General features: G+C 36.3%; 1 protein-coding gene across 5 annotated transcripts in view; it reads left to right on the top strand.

The window, feature by feature from the left end:
• Window positions 1-19,384, top strand: part of LOC110094032 (endoribonuclease Dicer homolog 4) — a 105,900-nt gene that overhangs the window by 69,479 nt on the left and 17,037 nt on the right. For 4 of the 5 annotated variants that reach the window (XR_002302802.2, XM_020819139.2, XM_020819138.2 and 1 more), the window contains exons 13-20: window positions 3,654-3,814; window positions 3,915-4,121; window positions 4,212-4,477; window positions 4,580-4,854; window positions 4,943-5,364; window positions 10,679-10,779; window positions 16,318-16,526; window positions 16,634-16,843. Coding sequence is in view for 4 of the 5 variants with exons in the window: in XM_020819139.2 (XP_020674798.1) it covers window positions 3,654-3,814; window positions 3,915-4,121; window positions 4,212-4,477; window positions 4,580-4,854; window positions 4,943-5,364; window positions 10,679-10,779; window positions 16,318-16,526; window positions 16,634-16,843 (1,851 nt within the window). In the remaining variant the exon portion in view is untranslated. The remainder of the gene's footprint in view (window positions 1-3,653; window positions 3,815-3,914; window positions 4,122-4,211; window positions 4,478-4,579; window positions 4,855-4,942; window positions 5,365-10,678; window positions 10,780-16,317; window positions 16,527-16,633; window positions 16,844-19,384) is intronic. The other variant, XM_020819140.2, reaches the window with a different exon arrangement.

The raw sequence follows: 19,384 nt of genomic DNA, 5'->3' as shown, positions 1-19,384 counted from the left end.
CTTTAAAACTATGGGAGAGAGTTATGGAGCGTAGCTAATGACGTGATACTATTGTATCTCAAAATCAATTTGTATTCATGCCGGGTAGGTCTACTATGGAAGCTATATATTTATTGAGAGGTTTGATGGAGAAGTATAGAGAGAATAATGGGGATCTATATAGGATATTTATTGATTTAGAGAAAACATATGATAAAGTTCCAAGAGAAGAGTTCTAGAAGAGTGCTTATATTCAAGCCATTAAGGATATGCATGCAATAGCTATTACTTGTATTCAAACACAAGGTGATTTGGCCAAGTATTTTCCTGTTTCAGTTAAATTACATCAAGGATTAGATTTAAGCCCATATTTTTTGCTTTAGTCATAAATGTTCTCAATAGACATTTGGAAGAGGTTGTATCCTGGTGTCTGCTTTTTGTTGATGATATTCTTCTTATTGATCATACTAGAGCGGGAGTTGAAGGTAAACTTGAATTATAAACATGGAAATATACATGTGATTCATGGCAATATGACAAATCTATTGCAATAAGAATAAATATGTAATCAAAAAGCTATTTATAATTACACTCTCAAAAAAGATAATATCATTTCATATTTAATCATATAAAGGAGCAGAAATTATAACTAAATTAATTTGATGCATCTAGATTCGAATAAAGGAACATTACTCCCATTTGGAAATGAAATTACCTACTTTTAGATGTAAAAGTACTACTTATTGAATTTGTCCTTCAATTCCTATAAATCAATCCCAAATTAAAGCATAAGACATATGCATGCTAAAATTCTTTTGGATTTCTCAATACATAGACATACATTCATATTCTTTGATAATTTAATAAATTTATTACAATTAATTTCATTTTCATGTATAGGCAATCATCTATAATTCCTTCACTCTTATAGTGATTGATGTCCTATAATCATAGACTAAAACATACATTATCTTATAAATCATAAATTAAATACATTGATAACTTCCAAAAATGGGCACCTGTGAGATACATCATTATACGATGCCCTCATCGATCATTCTATGGCTGTCTCCCTTATCTTGCTCTTTCGGTGCTCTACCATTTGAGACCCCTTGCCTCATATCCCCTTTTTTTATATGCTTACATATATTATAATTTATTATAAGTATTAATTAGATTACAAGTAAATGTTGAGTAATAACTATTATATACATTTTTTTCCTTAGATACATCTTAATCACATTTAGAATTTATATTAAAAATCATTAACCAAATTTCTTTAGATCATATCATCAATCAAGCTTAATTAATTTTGTTTAAAATATTTAATTATTCATTAATCACCTTAATAATTTTAGAACTTTGTGCAAACTAGGCATAAGAAATTGTATGCAGTAGTTTGTGGTCCTTTCTAAATTAGTGGGAAAATCAATTCTAATATTTATATTTTAGATTTTTCTCTTGATGTATTTATAAGTCCTATGTTAATTATTGAAGATATGATCTTTTGAGAAATGCTTGAACATTGAAAATCATTTGTTGATTCTTCTACGGCAGGATTTCTAGTGCAGCTGTTACTTATACATATCCCTTCATTTCAATTCGGATTGATTACTTGGATGTTGAAAGGTTCATTTCAAATGAAATTATACTTGGGAAAAATGGCAAGCATATGTTTTTGGTCGATTGGAAGGTTGGCCTCTTCCAAATGATACTTGGATTACCATGGATGAACTACAAAAGTTAGCCTCTATCTCTTGGATTTTTTTTTGGACTATTTAAAGTTGTTACTTGTGTTAAAAACAAGGTGGTTTGACCAAGTATTTTCCTATTTCAGTTGGAGTACACCAAGGATCAACCTTAAGCCCATATCTTTTTGTTTTAGTCATGGATGTTCTCACTAGACATTTGCAAAAGGTTGTACCCTAGTGTATGCTTTTTTTTTACGATATTCTTGTTGTTGATAAGACTAGAGAGGGAGTTGAAGGTAAACTTGAATTATGGAGGTCATTCTAAACCTTAGAATCTAAAGGCTTTCGTTTGAGTCGATCTAAAATTGAATATATGGAATGCAATTTTAGTAATATAAGATCTAGTGGGGGGATTGTGACTTTGGGCGATCAAGTCATTAATAAGAGCATAAATTTTATATATCTTGTGTCTATTGTTCAGAGTGATGGTGAAATAGATGGGGATATTATTGGAAGAATTCAAGTTGGATGGTTGAAGTGGAGGAATCCATTGGGCTTGTTATGTGATAGAAATGTCCCTCTCAAACTTAAGGGACAATTCTATAAGATGGTAGTGAGACCTGCAATGCTTTATGGTGCAGAATGTTGGTCATTAAAAGAGAAGCATAATATTAAGTTTTGCAGAGATGAGGACTCAAGTGGATGAGTGGCTTTACTCTTAAAGACATGATACGAAATGAGCATATACGTGAAAAGGTTGGAGTATCTCTAGTGGAAGATAAGATTAGAGAGAGCCGCCTAAGATGGTTTGGTCACATAAAACGGCAGCCTTTCGATGACCCGGTTAGGAAAGTAGATGTAATTGATTTGACTTATATTAAGAAAGGTAAAGATAGATCTAAAATAACTTGGTTACAAAATATTATAAATGACCTTTCTTTATTAGATTTAGATTAGAATTTAACCCTTAACATGGCACAATGGAGAAAAAGGATTCATGTAGCCGACCCCAGATAGTGGTATAAAGGCTTGTTGTTGGTGGTGGATTATTTAGACTAAATCATCTCACAAAGCCTAATTGGCCATATGCCATAATAGAACTAAGCTGAGTTCATTCTTAAAATGTTTGTTAGTCGAGTTTATCTATTTCTAATTTGATTTATTTTATTAGATTTATTTATCTTCTTTTAGAAAATATTAAATTTATATTTGAATGTTGTTAGATTGGATAGGATTAAGATTTGCTTTCAAATATTTGAATTTATATTTTAAACTCCATTTCTATGAATAAGGACCTATGATTTAGAATCGATGATTGAATAAGTATAAATTTTTTGTGTGGCCCTTTGAATGCTCTCTAGATCCAAGTTTTCTGTGTACTACTCAAATTGTGTATACAGACTTTCTTCTTCGCTCCCTCTTGATCATTACCTTTTGTTGGTTGAATGTATTTTACATTTGACCTCCAACATGCTGTATAAAGAACCTTGAATAGAATGCAGGATGTGATAGTAAGATCATACCTTACAATTAGGTCAAGTATCTCATCCACTCGAACTTCTTGGCAGACATAAACCTAGGAATACTTCCTTAGACCCATGTAAGCATGCATAATGTTCAAAGTGACAATGTGGTCTTGTTTGTAGTCACCCATACAAATTCATTCAAAAGGCAAATTGGTAATACAATGTGAACTTTCCCTTTCTCTGGTGGCAGTGGACAAGAAGCTCTCCCTATCATAGATTATGCATATTTATAGGTAACTAATGTATTACACAACAAATTTGACATTTATGTAGCGTATTGTTGTTTACATCATTCATTAATTTGTAGCTCCATTTTCACAGTTTTTGATCCACTTGGCTATATCTATGTTTTCGATTCTTTAAATACATACTTTAATACTACTCTACTGACAAAGAGAGGAAGGAATTTGGCCTGGCGGTACTGGGCTCCTTTCTCATTACTTTTTTTTTTTTGAAGGTTAATCTTTTGGTTGCTACTAATGTTGCTGAAGAAGGTCTCGATATTAAAACCTGTTGCCTAGTAGTTAGGTTTGACCTACCGCAAACTGTTGCTAGTTTTATACAGTCTCGAGGTCGTGCACGCATGCAGAAATCTGAGTTCATCTTTCTTTTGGAAAGGTTCACTTTAACATTCCTAAGGCGATAGCAGTTGGTCTCGCTTTTTTTTTTCTTTCTTCGAATAACTAAAAGAATTTCTGCTTGCCTTAAACAATGACAGGGAAAACACACAAGATGAGAAGTTACTTGATGATTTTATGTCTGGAGAGCATGTTATGAACAAAGAAATTGTTTGTAGGTCATCTGATGCGGCCTTTGATTATTTAGATGAGGCAATTTATAAAGTTGATCACACTGGAGCATCTATAAGTACAGCATGTAGCGTTTCACTTCTTCATTGCTACTGTGCAAAACTTCCTCAAGACAAGTACTGAACCTTTTTTTTTTTTTTGTATTTCATTGTTGAGGATACTTGTAATTTCTGAAATTAACTTATTACATTTATGTTGGGCTGCAGATACTTTACTCCTACCCCAAAGTTCTTTTTCATAGATGACAAAGATGGGACGATCTGCAGATTAATACTTCCTCCCAATGCTCCGCTTCGTCAGGTTGACAGTTTACCATGTGCTTCAAAAGATGAAGCCAAGAGAGCCGTATGTTTGAACGCCTGCATAGAATTACATAAAAGGGGTGCCTTGTCAGACTTTCTTCTGCCTGGATTCAGTAATACAAAGAACAAGGAATCATCAACACCCTCTTCTGAGAGTGAATACAGTGAAGGTTTAAGTTGTTACTTATTATGTATTGATTTTGTGGGTTAAATCATTTCATACTCCCCTTTTATCACTTCATTTTTTTTTCTTTTTCTTCGGTTTGTTCCAGATGAAAACCTGAGAGAAGAACTTTATGAGATGCTAGTTCCTACTGTTCTTAAAGGACCATTGCCATATTTTGAAGAGAAGATAAAGCTATACTTTTATTATATAAGATTTATTCCTGCACCAGATGATAGGAAGTATCATGCTTTCGGACTTTTGCTCAAAGCTCCTCTTCCAAAAGAAGCTGAAGCAATGGAAGTTGATTTGCATCTTGCTCGAGGAAGAATTGTTAAGTCAGGCTTTGTGAATTGTGGAATAGTTACATTTGGAAAGGAAGAGGTGGGCTTTTTCTTGTTGATGCTGCACGTGATTTAATTAGTACTTTATTTGGCGAAGTTACATTGTTAGTGCTTTTTATTTTTTGCAGATTTCTCTAGCTCAAAATTTCCAGGAAATGTTTCTTAAAATAATTCTTGATAGATCTGAATATTTTAATGACACTGTTGCTCTGGGTGAGGTCAATGCATCTCTTTCATCGACGTTTTACCTATTACTTCCTGTCAGGGAGAAAAGGTATGGAGAAAATAGAACTATAGACTGGGTAACTGTGAAGCGTTGTCTATCATCACCAGCTTTTGAGCAACATGCTTCCTATGAAAGAGGTCTCATGGGAAGAAACACTTTGAATCTTTTCAATTGTCAAGAAAATGTTTCTGACATTTTAAACAGTTTAATTTTCGTTCCCCACAATCAACTCTTCTATTTTGTTGACTGCCTCCTTCCTGAAACCAATGCTTACAGCCGAAAGGGCTCTGGGGATACAAGCTACAGAGAACACTTCAAGTCCAAGTAAGTTCTTGCTGTGGCTTCGCTAAATTTTTTGCAAATGTTATCCTCCCGAAGAAGTTCATTTTTCCAGCAATTAAAATCCATTTAATGGCATATGATTTGCAGTTTTGTACCAATATTCTTCCCACGCAATTCACCTTGCCTAACTCTTTGGTGTGTCCGATACAAAGCATCTCAAATAGGTCTCTATGCTTTTGTGACCACTTCTGTTTGGCAATCCATCTGAGGATGGTATGATGCGCTTCTTTTCAAGAATGTACCCTGTAAACGAAACAACTCCTTTCAAAAGTGGCTAAGAAACATCTTTTAACTATCTAACACAATGGATTCTGAAAATCCATGCAAGCGTATCACCTCTCGTATAAAAATAGAAGCCACAGATACCGTAGTGTAAGGGTGCTTCAGAGGGATAAAGTGTGCATACTTGTCCACTACTACTAGTATAAATAAAAATCTCTCAAAAAGCGGCAACCCCTCAATAAAATCCATCGTCACTTCCTCCCACACGCTCTCTGACAGGGCTAAAGGCTATAGTAACCGTGCTAGTGTCATGGTTAAGTACTTATGCCTTTGGCACACATGACATTTGGCTACCCAATCCTCTACATCACGACACATCCCCACTTAGTATAATTCTACTGACAATCGACTGAAGGCTTTCTTAGCTCCTGAATGTCCTCCAATTGCACTGTCGTGAAACTCTAATAACAACGTGGGAAGGTATCCTGATCCTCTCGATAAAACAAATATCCCCTGATGTAGCAGCTGGACTCCTCTCAATGTGTAACCAGGATGACTATTCGGGCTCTGCAACAAATCAGATTTGATCTTGCTCAGTCCTTCATCCTGTTCACTCTCCTGTTTCAAAGCTTCCCACTCTAGGATCATGGGTACTAAGAAAGCTGCAAACTAGCTCTTCGCCTTTTTGGGATAAGGAGTCTACTACCTTGTTTTCTAAGCTCAATCGGTACAATATCTCAAAGTTATATCCAAGCAACTTGGATAACCACCACTGACGCTCCTGATTTGTCCTGACTTAGAAATATCTCCCTAACAAATAGGGGCGCCATTTTTGAATAGCCACCAACAAATAGGGCTGTCATTTTTGAATAGCCAAGACAATAACCATCAGATCCCTTTTATACACAGACTTGTCTTGCCCTAGCTGTGAGCACTTGCTGAAGTCGGGATGTGCTAACATTAGTACACTGGTCATCGCCCTCTTCAATTGCTCGAAAGTCTGTGTAGCCGCCTGCCCCCACTTGAAACTGTCTTTCTTCAGCTGCTCAGTCAATGGCCATGCTATTGTGTCATATCCTTTCACAAACTTTTGGTAGTATACGGTGAGAACCCTCTTAGCTCATTCAGGTTTTTAGGTAAAGGCCAATCCAACATAGCCTCAATCTTGGACTCATCTGTTTTTACCCCTGCTTTTCCCAACACATGTCCCATGTATTTCACCTGTGGTTGTGCAAACAAACATTTCCTTAAGTTGGCATATAGCTGGTGCTCCTTCAACGTCTCTAGTACCATCTTCAGATGACCCAGATGCTCTGCCTCCATACGACTGTAGATCAAAATGCCATAAAAAATACCAAGACAAACTTCTTAGCTAGGGCTGAAAAATCCAATTCATGAGAGACTGAAAAGCGGTTGGGGCATTAGTGAAGCTGAAAGACATCATAAAAAACTCGTACTGACACTCATAAGCCTTAGAAGCTGTCTTGTGTACATCCCCTAGCTTCATTCTGATCTGATGGTATCCTGACTTTAGTTCAATTTTCGAGAAAATGACTGCTCCAAATAGCTCATCTAACAACTCATCGATTACGGGGATAGGAAACTTGTCCAGCACAGTTTCCTTGTTCAGGATCCGGTAATCCACACAAAACCTCCAACTTTCATCTTTTTTTACTAGTAGCATGGGGGTAAAAAAAGACTCACACTAGGCTTGATAATTCTTGCCTCAAGCATCTCTCTGATGAGCTTCTCGACCTCATCCTTCTGAATTTGTGGGTATCGATATGGTTTTACATTGATAGGCGGCGTTATGTCTTTCGAGGTAATGGTGTGCTCGTGCGCCTGGGGTGGGGGTAAACCGTTAGGCTGCTGAACGACCTCATAAAATTATTGCAGAAGCTGTTGTACACAATCAGGCACCTTCATCAACTCTGAGTCTTGGAACTCCTCTAGACTCTACAACTCTATCAAGTAGCCCAGCCCTGCTCCCTATATCACTTTGACCATGGTTTTGAGTGAATCTTTAGTTTTGCACAAATTGGCATTTCCCCACAGTAGCACCTTTCCCCTCTATTTGAATCTCCATAGTCAGAGATTTCCAATCCACATTTTCCCTTATCGTCTATAACCACTTCATCCCTAAGATCACATCAGTGCTTCTCAAATCCAAGGGAAGAAAATCGTCCACTATCTGTATATCCTGGAGTTTCAGCACCAACCTCCTGCAAATCCCCCTACTTTTCTCTACCATTCTTGTTCCCATCATAACTGCAAAGCTCCCTGTATCCACCAACTTCAATCCCAACTGGTCCACGATCCGGTTGGAGATGAAGTTATTAGTAGCCCAACTATCCACCAAGACCACCACTGGTTGTTCCCTGATCTGTCCTCTTATCTTCATTGTGTGATTTGGAGTAAGTCCCACTACAGAATTCAGGGACACTTCTGTCACATCAAGGTGTAAATGTTCTCTTCTTTCTTCTGCTTCCTCTACCTGGTCCTCAATATCAATCTCTTCCTCTTACAAACCAAAAGAACTTGAAGTGTGTGATCCTTGCACAGATGTCCTGATGCATACTTCTCATCACAGTGAAAACACAGACCTTTCACTTTCTTGTTCTGTACCTCTACCTCTGTGAGGCACCTGAAATTTGCCCTAGGGCGAACTCCCCCACTCTTCTCCTTTGATGCCTCCTGCTAAAATGATACCATATGGGTCTTCATGCAAATGAAGTTGAGGTACTTCTGTAAGAGCCTCCCGCACCCCGCTCGTACCGCTTCTCTCCATCTGCCTTCAATCCTTTGCTATCTTTGCTAGCTCCATCGTCTTCTTCAACCCCCTCGATCTCAGCAATCGAAGGTCTGCTCGTATGTTGGACTTGAGGCCCTTCATAAATTTTTTCTCCAATACTGCATACAGAATTTCCCTCAACCTCCTTGATAACAACTCAAACCTCTCCCTGTACTCCATGACAGTCCTCTCCTGTGTCAAGGCAAGGAATTGCTCGTGTAGGTCTCCTTTCCGAATGGCTTGGAAACGTTCCAACAAGCAATCCTTAAACTCCTCCCATGAACGGATTGAGTATCTAGCCTCTCTCCACTGGAACCAAGCGAGAGCTTTCCCCTCCATACATGCAACTGTAAGCTTCTCCTCCTCTCTTAACCCATTCATCGCAAAATATCTCTCCACCCGGTATACCCACCCATGGGCATCCTCCCCTTCGAACACTGGCATCTTAAACTTCCACACCTTCGCTTCTCCACCCCAACTTTATCTCCCATAGATAGTTCCTCCTGTGTATCGAGGGTGGCCATCCCACCTTTCTTCCATCCACCTCCCATGGCTCGGCCTGTCCGCTTCTCTCTTCGATTTTCCACTTCCCTTATCCAAACGGCCTCTCATAGTGGTCGGTCGCCCTATTATCTCCTCCATAAATCGCATCATTGAACTCTCTTCATGCTGTCCCTTCGTTCGGAAACCCCGATCTACCCTTTTTCGGAGCCCCGGGGGATGGTTCTTGATCGAACTTCTCCCGTCTGATCTCTTTTTCCTTCGATTTGACCAAGGGAACCCTTGTCAAATCGTGTCGAGGTTTAGTAATCGGAACCGTCGGTGGGGCTCTGGATTGCATCTCCATGATCTTCTTTATCATCTCTTCTATCCTTCTCAGTCGGCTCTCCATCCGATTATCCATAGTTGAAAATCTTTCCTCCATCCCGGATTTGATTTGCTCCACTTTCCCTTCCAATTAATCAACCTTTTTTGCTGTCATTCACTTATCTAAGTTCCAAACAGCAAAAATCAGCAATTATGGTCTTCAAACAACAAAAAATCGTCCTCCCTGTACGCAGCATAAATCAGCGAAGAGAATTGCGATTTTGGTCCAGGACACCACTCTGATACCAATTTGATGCGCCTTAGTATCATAAACATCAAGAAACTACAAGAGATTCAGCACAAACCAGATTTTATATTGATAGAAAATCAAATACGAACAAAGCAAGATGCAATGATCCTCTTTCGAGATGAGGACATTCTCTCTCAAACCCTAGATGCTACTAGGATCCCTCACAAAAAGAAAACTACAGCACTCTCAAATCAAATTCGTCATACAAACATAATATTAAATCCTACTACTTATAACAAACAATAAAATAACAAATTCCAAAACAACCCTCTCCCAATTCACTCTCAAATTAGCCCCTAAATCAGGCCCCAAATCAATCTTCAATTAGAAACTATCTCCTGATTAATCTCATCTAATTCAACCCCAAAATGTTCCCTTTTAATTAGGAAACATCTCCTAAGTAATCTCATTCAAATTAGCCCTCAAATTTGTACATTTTAATTAGGAAACATATCCTAATTAATCCCTTCCTTAATCCCTCTTCTCATATATGTAATGATAGTTTTAATGGATCTTACAAGGGGGACCGAATCACTTGCACTTCCCGCCCCTGACATGCTTCCCTCTCCTGTATCACAGTTCTTCTAATTGTGACTATTAAAGTATGGAAATTTTTTTTTTTTTATCTCTGATCAAAATTTTGGTTATCATGGGCCTTAAGCCTTTTCATATCCGTTAAAATAATTGTAATACATAGGTAATTAATATTATATGATTTATGGGCTTTGAGCCCTATTCTGACACAAATCTTTTTCATGAAGTAATTCTGAGAATTTATGCACACAGATGAACCAATAAAACCTTAGGCCTCCTGATCTTACGAAGCAAATGTAGCACCATTCCAAATGTTCATTTAAGTGTGGTGTTTATTTCTATCAATATTTCTTTTAGTCTTTATATATATATATATATATATATATATATATATATATATATATATATATCCTGTTCTGTGTTAGAATTGTAAGTAGGTTTCATGGTTGCAAACACCTTGTATTTGGTTTAACAAGTACACTAGCGAAACACAAATAAAAAATTTATACTTGTTTGCTTAATTAACCAAGTTGATCAAATTGGAGCTTGCTTTACTTCGACTTGTTTATACCCCTATAGGATAGTTTGATGTTAGATTCCTTCCCAAAGTTTATCTTGCACGTTTGAATCAGGTTTGGAGTTCAACTTGCATTCCCTGAACAACCACTTTTGAAGGCCAAACCATTATTTTTTCTGCGCAACTTGTTACACAATCGAATTCAAGAGATTACAGGTATGAAAGTCTAATGCAAGATATTTTTCATTTTTTCTTACAAAATTTTCTCTCTATTTTAGTTGCTGCACCTTGAAAAGCTCATTTTGCTAACTACCTATTGTTTACTTTAAATTTCACCGTCTCAGAAGTTCAATAAAGTAAACTAAGCAAACCTCCACCTTTATCATTAAATAATAAATTATATTTATTTGAACCTTTTTTTTTTCGTAGAACTATATTAGGAGGGTGGGATACGAGATACCCAAGTTAAGCCCGATGTGTTAATGGATGGATGCCTATAGACCCAAAAGCTTAGCCTAATTAGTAAGCGGTATTAATATTTTAAGAAATCAACTTGTACTTTGTTATTGATTTGAGATTATGTGGATCTAAATAATCTTTCTCTCTCGTTAGAGTCCTCTACATTACTATTTGCTCTTGAATTTTTCTCAAACATGTAGAAGCAGCCCAGGCAAATGAGAGCCATAAAATATATGAACCACTTGATCCTAATCAAATTGATACCTCTAATAACACTTAATAGGAAATTGGAATAACAAAAGCTCAAGCTTATGAGTGACATTCAATTAGTTTATTAGAAATTTAACTTTTATGTCACTTTCAATGTTGAGTTATTTTTTACTCTTATGTGGGTGTGAACCGTTATTTCTTAGATTTAAATCCGATAGACATTAAATGGTGAATCACTGTCTAATGAAACTTTTTCTCAAGTTTCCCTTCTATTTTTCCAGTAAAATAAACACTTGAGCATCTTTGCATCTTTATATTTCTGAACATTTTTGCTTGTGCACTAATCCATTGGTTAGAAAGCTGGTGTTTTCTAGTGCATATCAAAATTAGTTATTATTCCTGGTTTCTATGCACAAAATAGCATAAGCATCGCATATAGCCATATAGTAAAGAAATGGTAATGTTGGCCTATATGCATCGATGAAATTAACAGCCAACAAACACAATGTCACATAAGTCCAACTTAAAACATATTGCAGGCATCAAAATTATTTAACAATTGTCCATTTTGCTAAAGAGACTATGCTGAATGCATTGGAACATAAAAAATATTTGAAATGATGCAAAAATTGCTCTTTTTGCCACATGAGAAAAAGTACAAAAATTTACCCATGTACGAGAGGATTAAATTTTTAACATTTGCGAGCAATGAGAAATTACATGAGTAAATTGACACAAATTTTCTCTATTTTTTTTTTCACTATTCAAGTTTAATTTTAAGTAAATTAAAATAAAAAAGAAATCCCGCATTTTCATCCTTAAAAAAAATCTTAATATAAAAACCTTAATTAAACATTGAAGCGATTGTCCCCCTCGTTTGTGCATGTTGTGTCTCATCACCCTCTTTGCTTTCTCCCAAACCATGGCCTACGACTCTCCCTCCTGATCTCGTCCACACTCGCATGACACCCCCCTTGGGCATATCGTTTCTATCGTTGGCCCTCACACCAATGACCCAACCTTCCTCTCCTTTGCGCAGCCACACTTGCCTGTTCGATCTCTCAAACTTGATCTTCATCAACTGTTCACTCATCTCCTCTCTCATTCTTCATATTTGATACAACCTATTTGCTTCTCCTTCTCTGCTTCTTGTCGCAAGCCTTCCATGTCAAAACAATGAAAAAGTTGTCATGGATATTAGCTGGATAAGGCTCGACGAAACCAACAGCTTGTCAAAAGAAAAGGAGTTTGAGAGACTATGAGGTTGTTTGGATTAAAGTACTAGTTTTTGTTGACCCACACAGCAGGACACAACAAAAATGGAAATAAAAAATTCGTTGAGATCATTACCTGTGTACGAAACTTGCGCAAATCCTGCAGAAATCACGTTGCTACAGTGCCCCATATCTCTGCAAACGGCGCCGAATGGTCACTTCATACGACTTCCCACCTGCTTCGTCTCTCACTGTCATTAAAATGAGAAGGCATGTGAAGCCCTCATTTCTTCCCATTCATACACTTCCTTCTCTCTGACCTCCACATGACCGCGAGCCTTAAACTTCGAATACATTCGCTGCTTACGACCTCCAAAGCCGACACCTCATTCCCGCATACTAGTCCTCGATCCTCCCGACTTCCACCTCCTTCCCTCTTCCTCATTATCTTCTCCTCAAGACCGAAGCCGCAATCCTCGACGACCTTCCTTGTATGCAAACCATTGCCGTCCATCCCCTCTTAATCCACCTCGCCTCAACTCCCTCTAACCCATCTTAGTCCACAGCCGAATACCCGCGCCAGGCCTTCAATTGAACATGCGCCCTAGTCAAAAGCTTCCTCCACGTTCATTCGATCCCCCTCCATTATTCCCATTCAAACCAACCAGTCCTCACCCACCAACCTAGCACCTATAGTCGAATCCGAGGCCACCGATTCCTTCCTCTTCTTCATCCAATCATCGGTAGAGAGAGAGAGAGAGAGAGAGAGAGAGAGAGCTTTCACCTTACCTCTACCCAACACCTTATCTGTCGATTCCTCCTTAGTCGAACCCCACTACAGGCCTGGCCGATCCATCTCCCTCTATTTCTCCAATCTATAACAAGCCCCACTCATAAACCCACTCAAATCAGTATACCCACTCATCCCTTCACTCAACCTAACCCAAACAGTAAGTTTTCTTCATTCTTTTTCTTATTATCATTAGTATTAATTAATATAATTAACTGTTATTTTTAAACACTAATTAATTACTAATGGTATAGCGATTAACTATTAATATTAGATGATGATTAATTACCATTAGTATTAATTATTGTTGTAGTAGTTAACTTTTAGTATTAGTTAATGGTTGATTATTATTAGCTTTGATTGTTGTTATAGTAATATTATTGCCAAGATTATATTCATTAAAAAAAGAAAAAAGAAGGGAGAGGAAAAGAAGAAAGGAAGAAAATTAAAAAAAAGGAGGATTTCAAATAATAATAATAATAATAATAATAATAAGAAAAAGAAAAGAGAAAGAAGAAAAAGGAGAAAAAAAAAGAAAAATGCAAAGAAAAGAGAGTGGAGATTTTATAAGAATGTGCATTTATGTTCATTTCTATGACTCGTGCATTTTACAAACATGTGTCGCCGCCGTTGATCTCTCCATGAAAGGTATAACCCCTCAATCCCTAAAACTTTGAGAGCCCATTTTTAGCATTTCCATCGCGGCGAGCAACCACCTATACACGTTTTTCTTAGCATGGTGGAAGGAAGCTCGTCGTGATCCCGCGACAAAGCGGGTAATCACTTAAAGTCCTATTTTTGGCTTTCACAGCGCATCGAAAATCGTCTATGCACGCTTTTCTTAGCATGATGGGAAGGGAACCCAGTGTGGTGCCTACGACTGGGCGGGTGAGCCCTGTACATGCTCTCGTAGTGTGGCGGGGAAAATAACTGCATTTTCAAATACTTACCTTTGAAGGCTCATACACGCCTTTTTTGGCGTGATGGGGGACGAAGAATATGGCCATGGTGTCTACGAACACCTACCATACACATTTTTTTTAGCGTGGTGGGAAGGCCCAGACTCCTGTAGTTTTTCGTAAACAGAGGAGACGCCGAGAGCTTGCTGAAATTTCATTTGAAGATGCAGGGGACTTGAACAAAAAGAAGATATCTTCAATTACATGGGACTTTGTTTGGACATTGACTTGAACACTAAATAAACTAATTTCAAATTTGAATAATTAAGCAAAAGATTTAAAGCAAACTTTACCAAGAAAAGTTGAACTTGATTGATCACAAAGACTTGAATCAAACTCAACCAACTTGATTTGAACTTGAACTTTGTGTGAACAGTGACAGGGGACCCAAATTAACTGCAAAAGACTTGTACTTGAACTGAACGACATCATGTGGAACTTGAACTTTGCTTGGACAACAAGGGGTATGATATGGTGCTTTAAATAAAATTGAAATTAGAAATTCCAATTGAATGCAAATGAACAAAGATAAAATTTGTAAATTAAGGAATTTGTCAATAATGATGAAATCATCAATAATACATTTAGATTATATGATGCGTACAATGAATTGTTCATGAGGGGTATACTCATAAGCAAGGTAGAGGGATCTAACAACTTCTCTACAAGAACCATAGTGAACACATTAGCCTACTCATGAGCAATGACAATGGCTAAGATGTGAAAACAATGATTACCCTACAACCAATAGATACAAACGACGGCCACCACAAGTACTGAAATACACGCAAGCAAATGTTGCAATTCATCAATCAACATGCATAAGGAAGATGGTGACAAAACATAGCTCGCCTACATTCCAATTCCGCAAGCAATGAAAACTAAAGGAAATATATGACTTGGTCATTGCTAAAGGAGCGAGGATCTTAGCAAATATAACTCCTACAAGTAATGACACTTGATGTGTAATATTCTCCTTAGTACTGCATATGAGTCCATATGATTCATCATAGGAGATCTTCCATGCATGCAATATCTAAACTACAAGTAGAGAGGAAGGTTTGTAATGGCTATCAGAAATATACCACGAATACTATGAAGTCCCTACAATCTTTAATAACCATCTTGTAGATAAATGTAGTAGATCCCTATGAATATTGAAAGGAAGCATACAACGAGCATAGTAGGTTGTTGACAAATGTATTTGGGGAATTAGCAATGATTGTAATCAACCCGACAGTCAAAATCAATATGCAAATAAATACATCGATCTCTTGTGGACTATTGAAGTTCATGTAGTCAACTCGAGCTTTTGAGAACGTTTGTCTGGCGGCATCCCATATGTTCTTTGCAGTGGAGAGGAACATAAATGTATCGCTAATTTATGGAGTCATGTAATTCCACAACCATGACATAATCATGGAATCCGCTTCATCACATGCCTAAAAATTAGATCTCCTTCTTTTGACCCGAATCGAGCTGAGTCCTTATAAGACTCGGGTCGCGCAGTCACTAGGGTTCCCTTCTCCGTAAAGGAATCAGGCTGGTTCTCTTCGACTTCGCAAGCTCCGTCTGCCTCCGGGTAAGCTCCATCTGCATCTCTGGCTTCGTCTTCTGTCCGCGAGGAGCGCTTCTTCCACAAGGACTTCGTTCGTCTAGGCTTTGGTCGCAGTTCTGTCTCCATCTCCGGCTTTGTTACTTGCGGTCTGAAGAAAAAATTAAAATGATATGATACAAACTCTCAAAGTAGTGACAAAATGAAAATTAAAAATATGACACATGTCATAAATTTTAATACAAAATTGAACTTATAAGGGATTGGATGCTCACCTAGGATCATGAACAAAATTGTCATACCTACTTAAAATTCTCAAAATTCATGGTGACTTGAACTGGAATTTTTAGCACTTTCAGAAGCACTATAAAAATCTTAACTGGCTCGTCTGAAGAACTTTCTAAATTACTATTGCTGGTTTATTGCAGATTGCGTTAGACTTTCATTAAGAATTACAGAGTTCCATCGATTCAGCACTTGATGAAGCCCTGGAATTTCTGCTCATCCCTTTGAATTTACTGTTTTTTTTTTTTCCTTATGTTGTACTACTTTAAATTTGTATTAAAGCAGAAGCTCGTGAATTGGAGGAATATTTTGTGGAGCTGCCTCCTGAGTTGTGTATATTGAAGATAGTTGGGTTTTCTAAAGATATAGGAAGCTCTTTGTCTTTGTTGCCTTCTTTAATGCATCGACTAGAGAATTTGCTTGTTGCTATTCAGCTAAAGGAAGTGTTATCTGCATCTTTCTCGGAGGCTTCTCGAATTAGAGCTGATATTGTGAGAACTTATCAATTCTTTTTAACTGATTAGTGTGGCACTTTATATTTATACTAACTGTTACTGGCATTTTTCTGTCATTCTTGCTGAGATGACCTCTATTCCAGATCTTAGAAGCACTCACTACAGAGAGATGCATGGAACGCTTTTCTCTAGAAAGGTTTGAGGTGCTTGGGGATGCATTCTTAAAATATGTTGTTGGTCGGCACAGTTTTCTTTCCTTTGATGGACTGGATGAAGGACAGCTAACCAAAATGCGTTCCAGCCTTGTGAATAATTCACATCTTTGTGAGCTGGCAATTAGAAGCAACTTACAGGTGACGACTTGCCTTAGATCATAATAAAGTTCTACTTGCTCGGCGTCTTATTTTAGATGTGCATGCTGTTGATGAATAATTCTATGAACTTTTCAATATTTTGTTTGACAAGTTAGTTTCCTGTAGCTTTTTGAAATGCCAAAGAAGGAACTTTTTTATAAGAAAAGAAAATCTGATATAAGAAAAGAAAATACAATCTATGTTTATATTTGACATTCTGACTAGAAGTGGAACTTTTTTATTTTCAAAGTATTTGAATTTTGATTAATAAATTTCACTTGGAAAAGAATTAACAGATAAAGCAAAAGAGTTGACCGAAATCTTTCTTGAGACAAACACAAAAAGGTAAGATTGTAAATCATGTATCAAGTGGTTTTTTTTATTTAGCATCTTATGAAAACCAGAAAAATGACTAAATGTGATTCCATTCCTTACTTCGTACCAATTTGCACCTGCATAAGTGATGTTCAAAGGATTGAAGTATTAAAAAAAAAAGGATTGAAGTATTTGATCATTCATTGTAGCTAATGACTGATGAAGAATCCTTAATTAAATCTGTCGAACCCTATGGCCGGAAAAAGCTATGGCCAATATAAATTAAAAATATGGGTTCAGTGAGTCCAGAGATCAATTAGGCCAAGCTAGAAGATTTTTTGTCTTAATTGGCCATGTACTTATGAATGGTGTTATGCATCTAGAACTAATGCAATTAAATTTTAATTTTAGTTAGTTTCTAATGCAATGCGTGCTGGTCAAAATATCCAAATCAGGAATGCATGAAATTTTAAGAAGGCTTATAAAAATAATATTTTTTAGAAAGACTAGGCTTCCGCAGGTTCAGAACCTCATCTTCATAGGTCGGATTATCTAAACTCTACCCGCATGCGAGGAAGTGTCTAAATAAGGAAGAGATGATGCATTGATATGCATGCGACTCCGGACGATTCCGGCTATTCCCTAGATCGTTATGTTTCTATGTTATTTAATTCCTAAAATTTTAATTTTAATTACGAGTAAAAAAAATTATTCCTAAAGAGCCTAGCAAGTCAGGCATATGCACATGCAAGAAAGAAACCTATAAAAAATATGTCATTTTTACTGTGCAATCAAAGTAAACACGACATCACAACAAGTCACAGAATAGAGTGTCCAAAGTCCATGACAAGTGTCACTCAATATACAACCCAAAGTGCAGAAAAGTAGTGGTGCCGGGCTCCACTGACAACATGTGGAATTAATAGATATTATGATTCATATGAAGTTAAATATTTTGTGCATTCAAGAAACTAAATGGGTTGGAGAGAAGGCTAAGGAAATTGATAGTTTATGATTTAAACTTTGGTATTCGGGTAAAAGTCGTACTAAAAATGGTGTAGGTGTTATTATATATAAGAGTTTGAAAGATAATGTTATACAAATTAATATGATTGGAGATATAATTATAGCTTTAAAGATGTTTAATATTATAAGTGCTTATGCTCATCAAGTAGGTTTGAATATGAGTTCTAAATTAAATTTTTGGAATGACATAAAAGAATTAATACAAAAGATACCTCTTTAAGAAAGAGTTTTTATTGGAGGAAATTTAAATGGACATATTGATAGAGAGGTAGATGATTTTAAAAGCATTCATGGTGTCCATGAGTTTGAAACGACAAATGAAGGTGGCAAGACCATATTAGATTTTTTTTTTAGCTTATGATTTTTTAATTGCTTATACTTTATTTAAGAAAAGGAATGAGCATCTCATCACTTATAAAAATGGATATAGTACAACTCAGATTGATTATTTTCTTATAAGAAAATTAGATCGTTTAGATTGCAAAGATTGTAAAGTTATTCCGAGTGAAAATTTATGTACCAAACATTAATTATTAGTTTTGGACTTTAAGATAAAAGGGAAGAAAATAAAAAATAAAATAAAATGATATTCTAGGATTAGATGAAGGCATTTAAAGAATATTAACAAAAATATTTTTTAGAGTAAGATTTTAAATCTTAAGATTTTGTCTGTGCATGAGGATGCTAATGTTATGCGGGAAAAAGTGGCTAGTGATATTAAGAATATTATAAAAGATGCTTGGAGTATCAAAGGGAAAAGCTCCTAATAGTAAAAATAGTTGGTGGTAGAATCCAAATGTGCAAGAAAAGATTAAAAATAAGAAAATTTGTTATAAAAATTGCTTTAATTCTAAAAATTTTAATAATTGGAAAAGATATAAAGAGGCTTGTAAGGAATCTAAGAAAATAATATGCGACGCAAAGACCTTAGCTTTTAATGATTTATATAATAGATTAGATACTAAGGAGAGAGAAATATATATGTATAAATTAGTCAAATAAAGAGATAGTAGTAAGGATTTAATTCAAGTGAAGTGTATTAAGGATGAAGATCAAAAAATATTTTTCTTAGAAGATGATATTCAATAAAGGTGGATGAGATATTTTGCTAAACTTTTTCATGAAGATTGTGAAAATAAGATTGACTGTAGTGACCTTAGCACCCTAAATGAAAATAAAGATTTCTGTTTTTATCGGCGC

This window comes from Dendrobium catenatum, unplaced genomic scaffold (assembly GCF_001605985.2).
Source record: "Dendrobium catenatum unplaced genomic scaffold, ASM160598v2 fragScaff_scaffold_156, whole genome shotgun sequence".
Lineage (NCBI taxonomy): Eukaryota > Viridiplantae > Streptophyta > Magnoliopsida > Asparagales > Orchidaceae > Dendrobium > Dendrobium catenatum.
The sequence above is the reverse complement of the archived record's forward strand: the minus strand, read 5'-3'. Positions and strand labels throughout refer to the sequence as shown.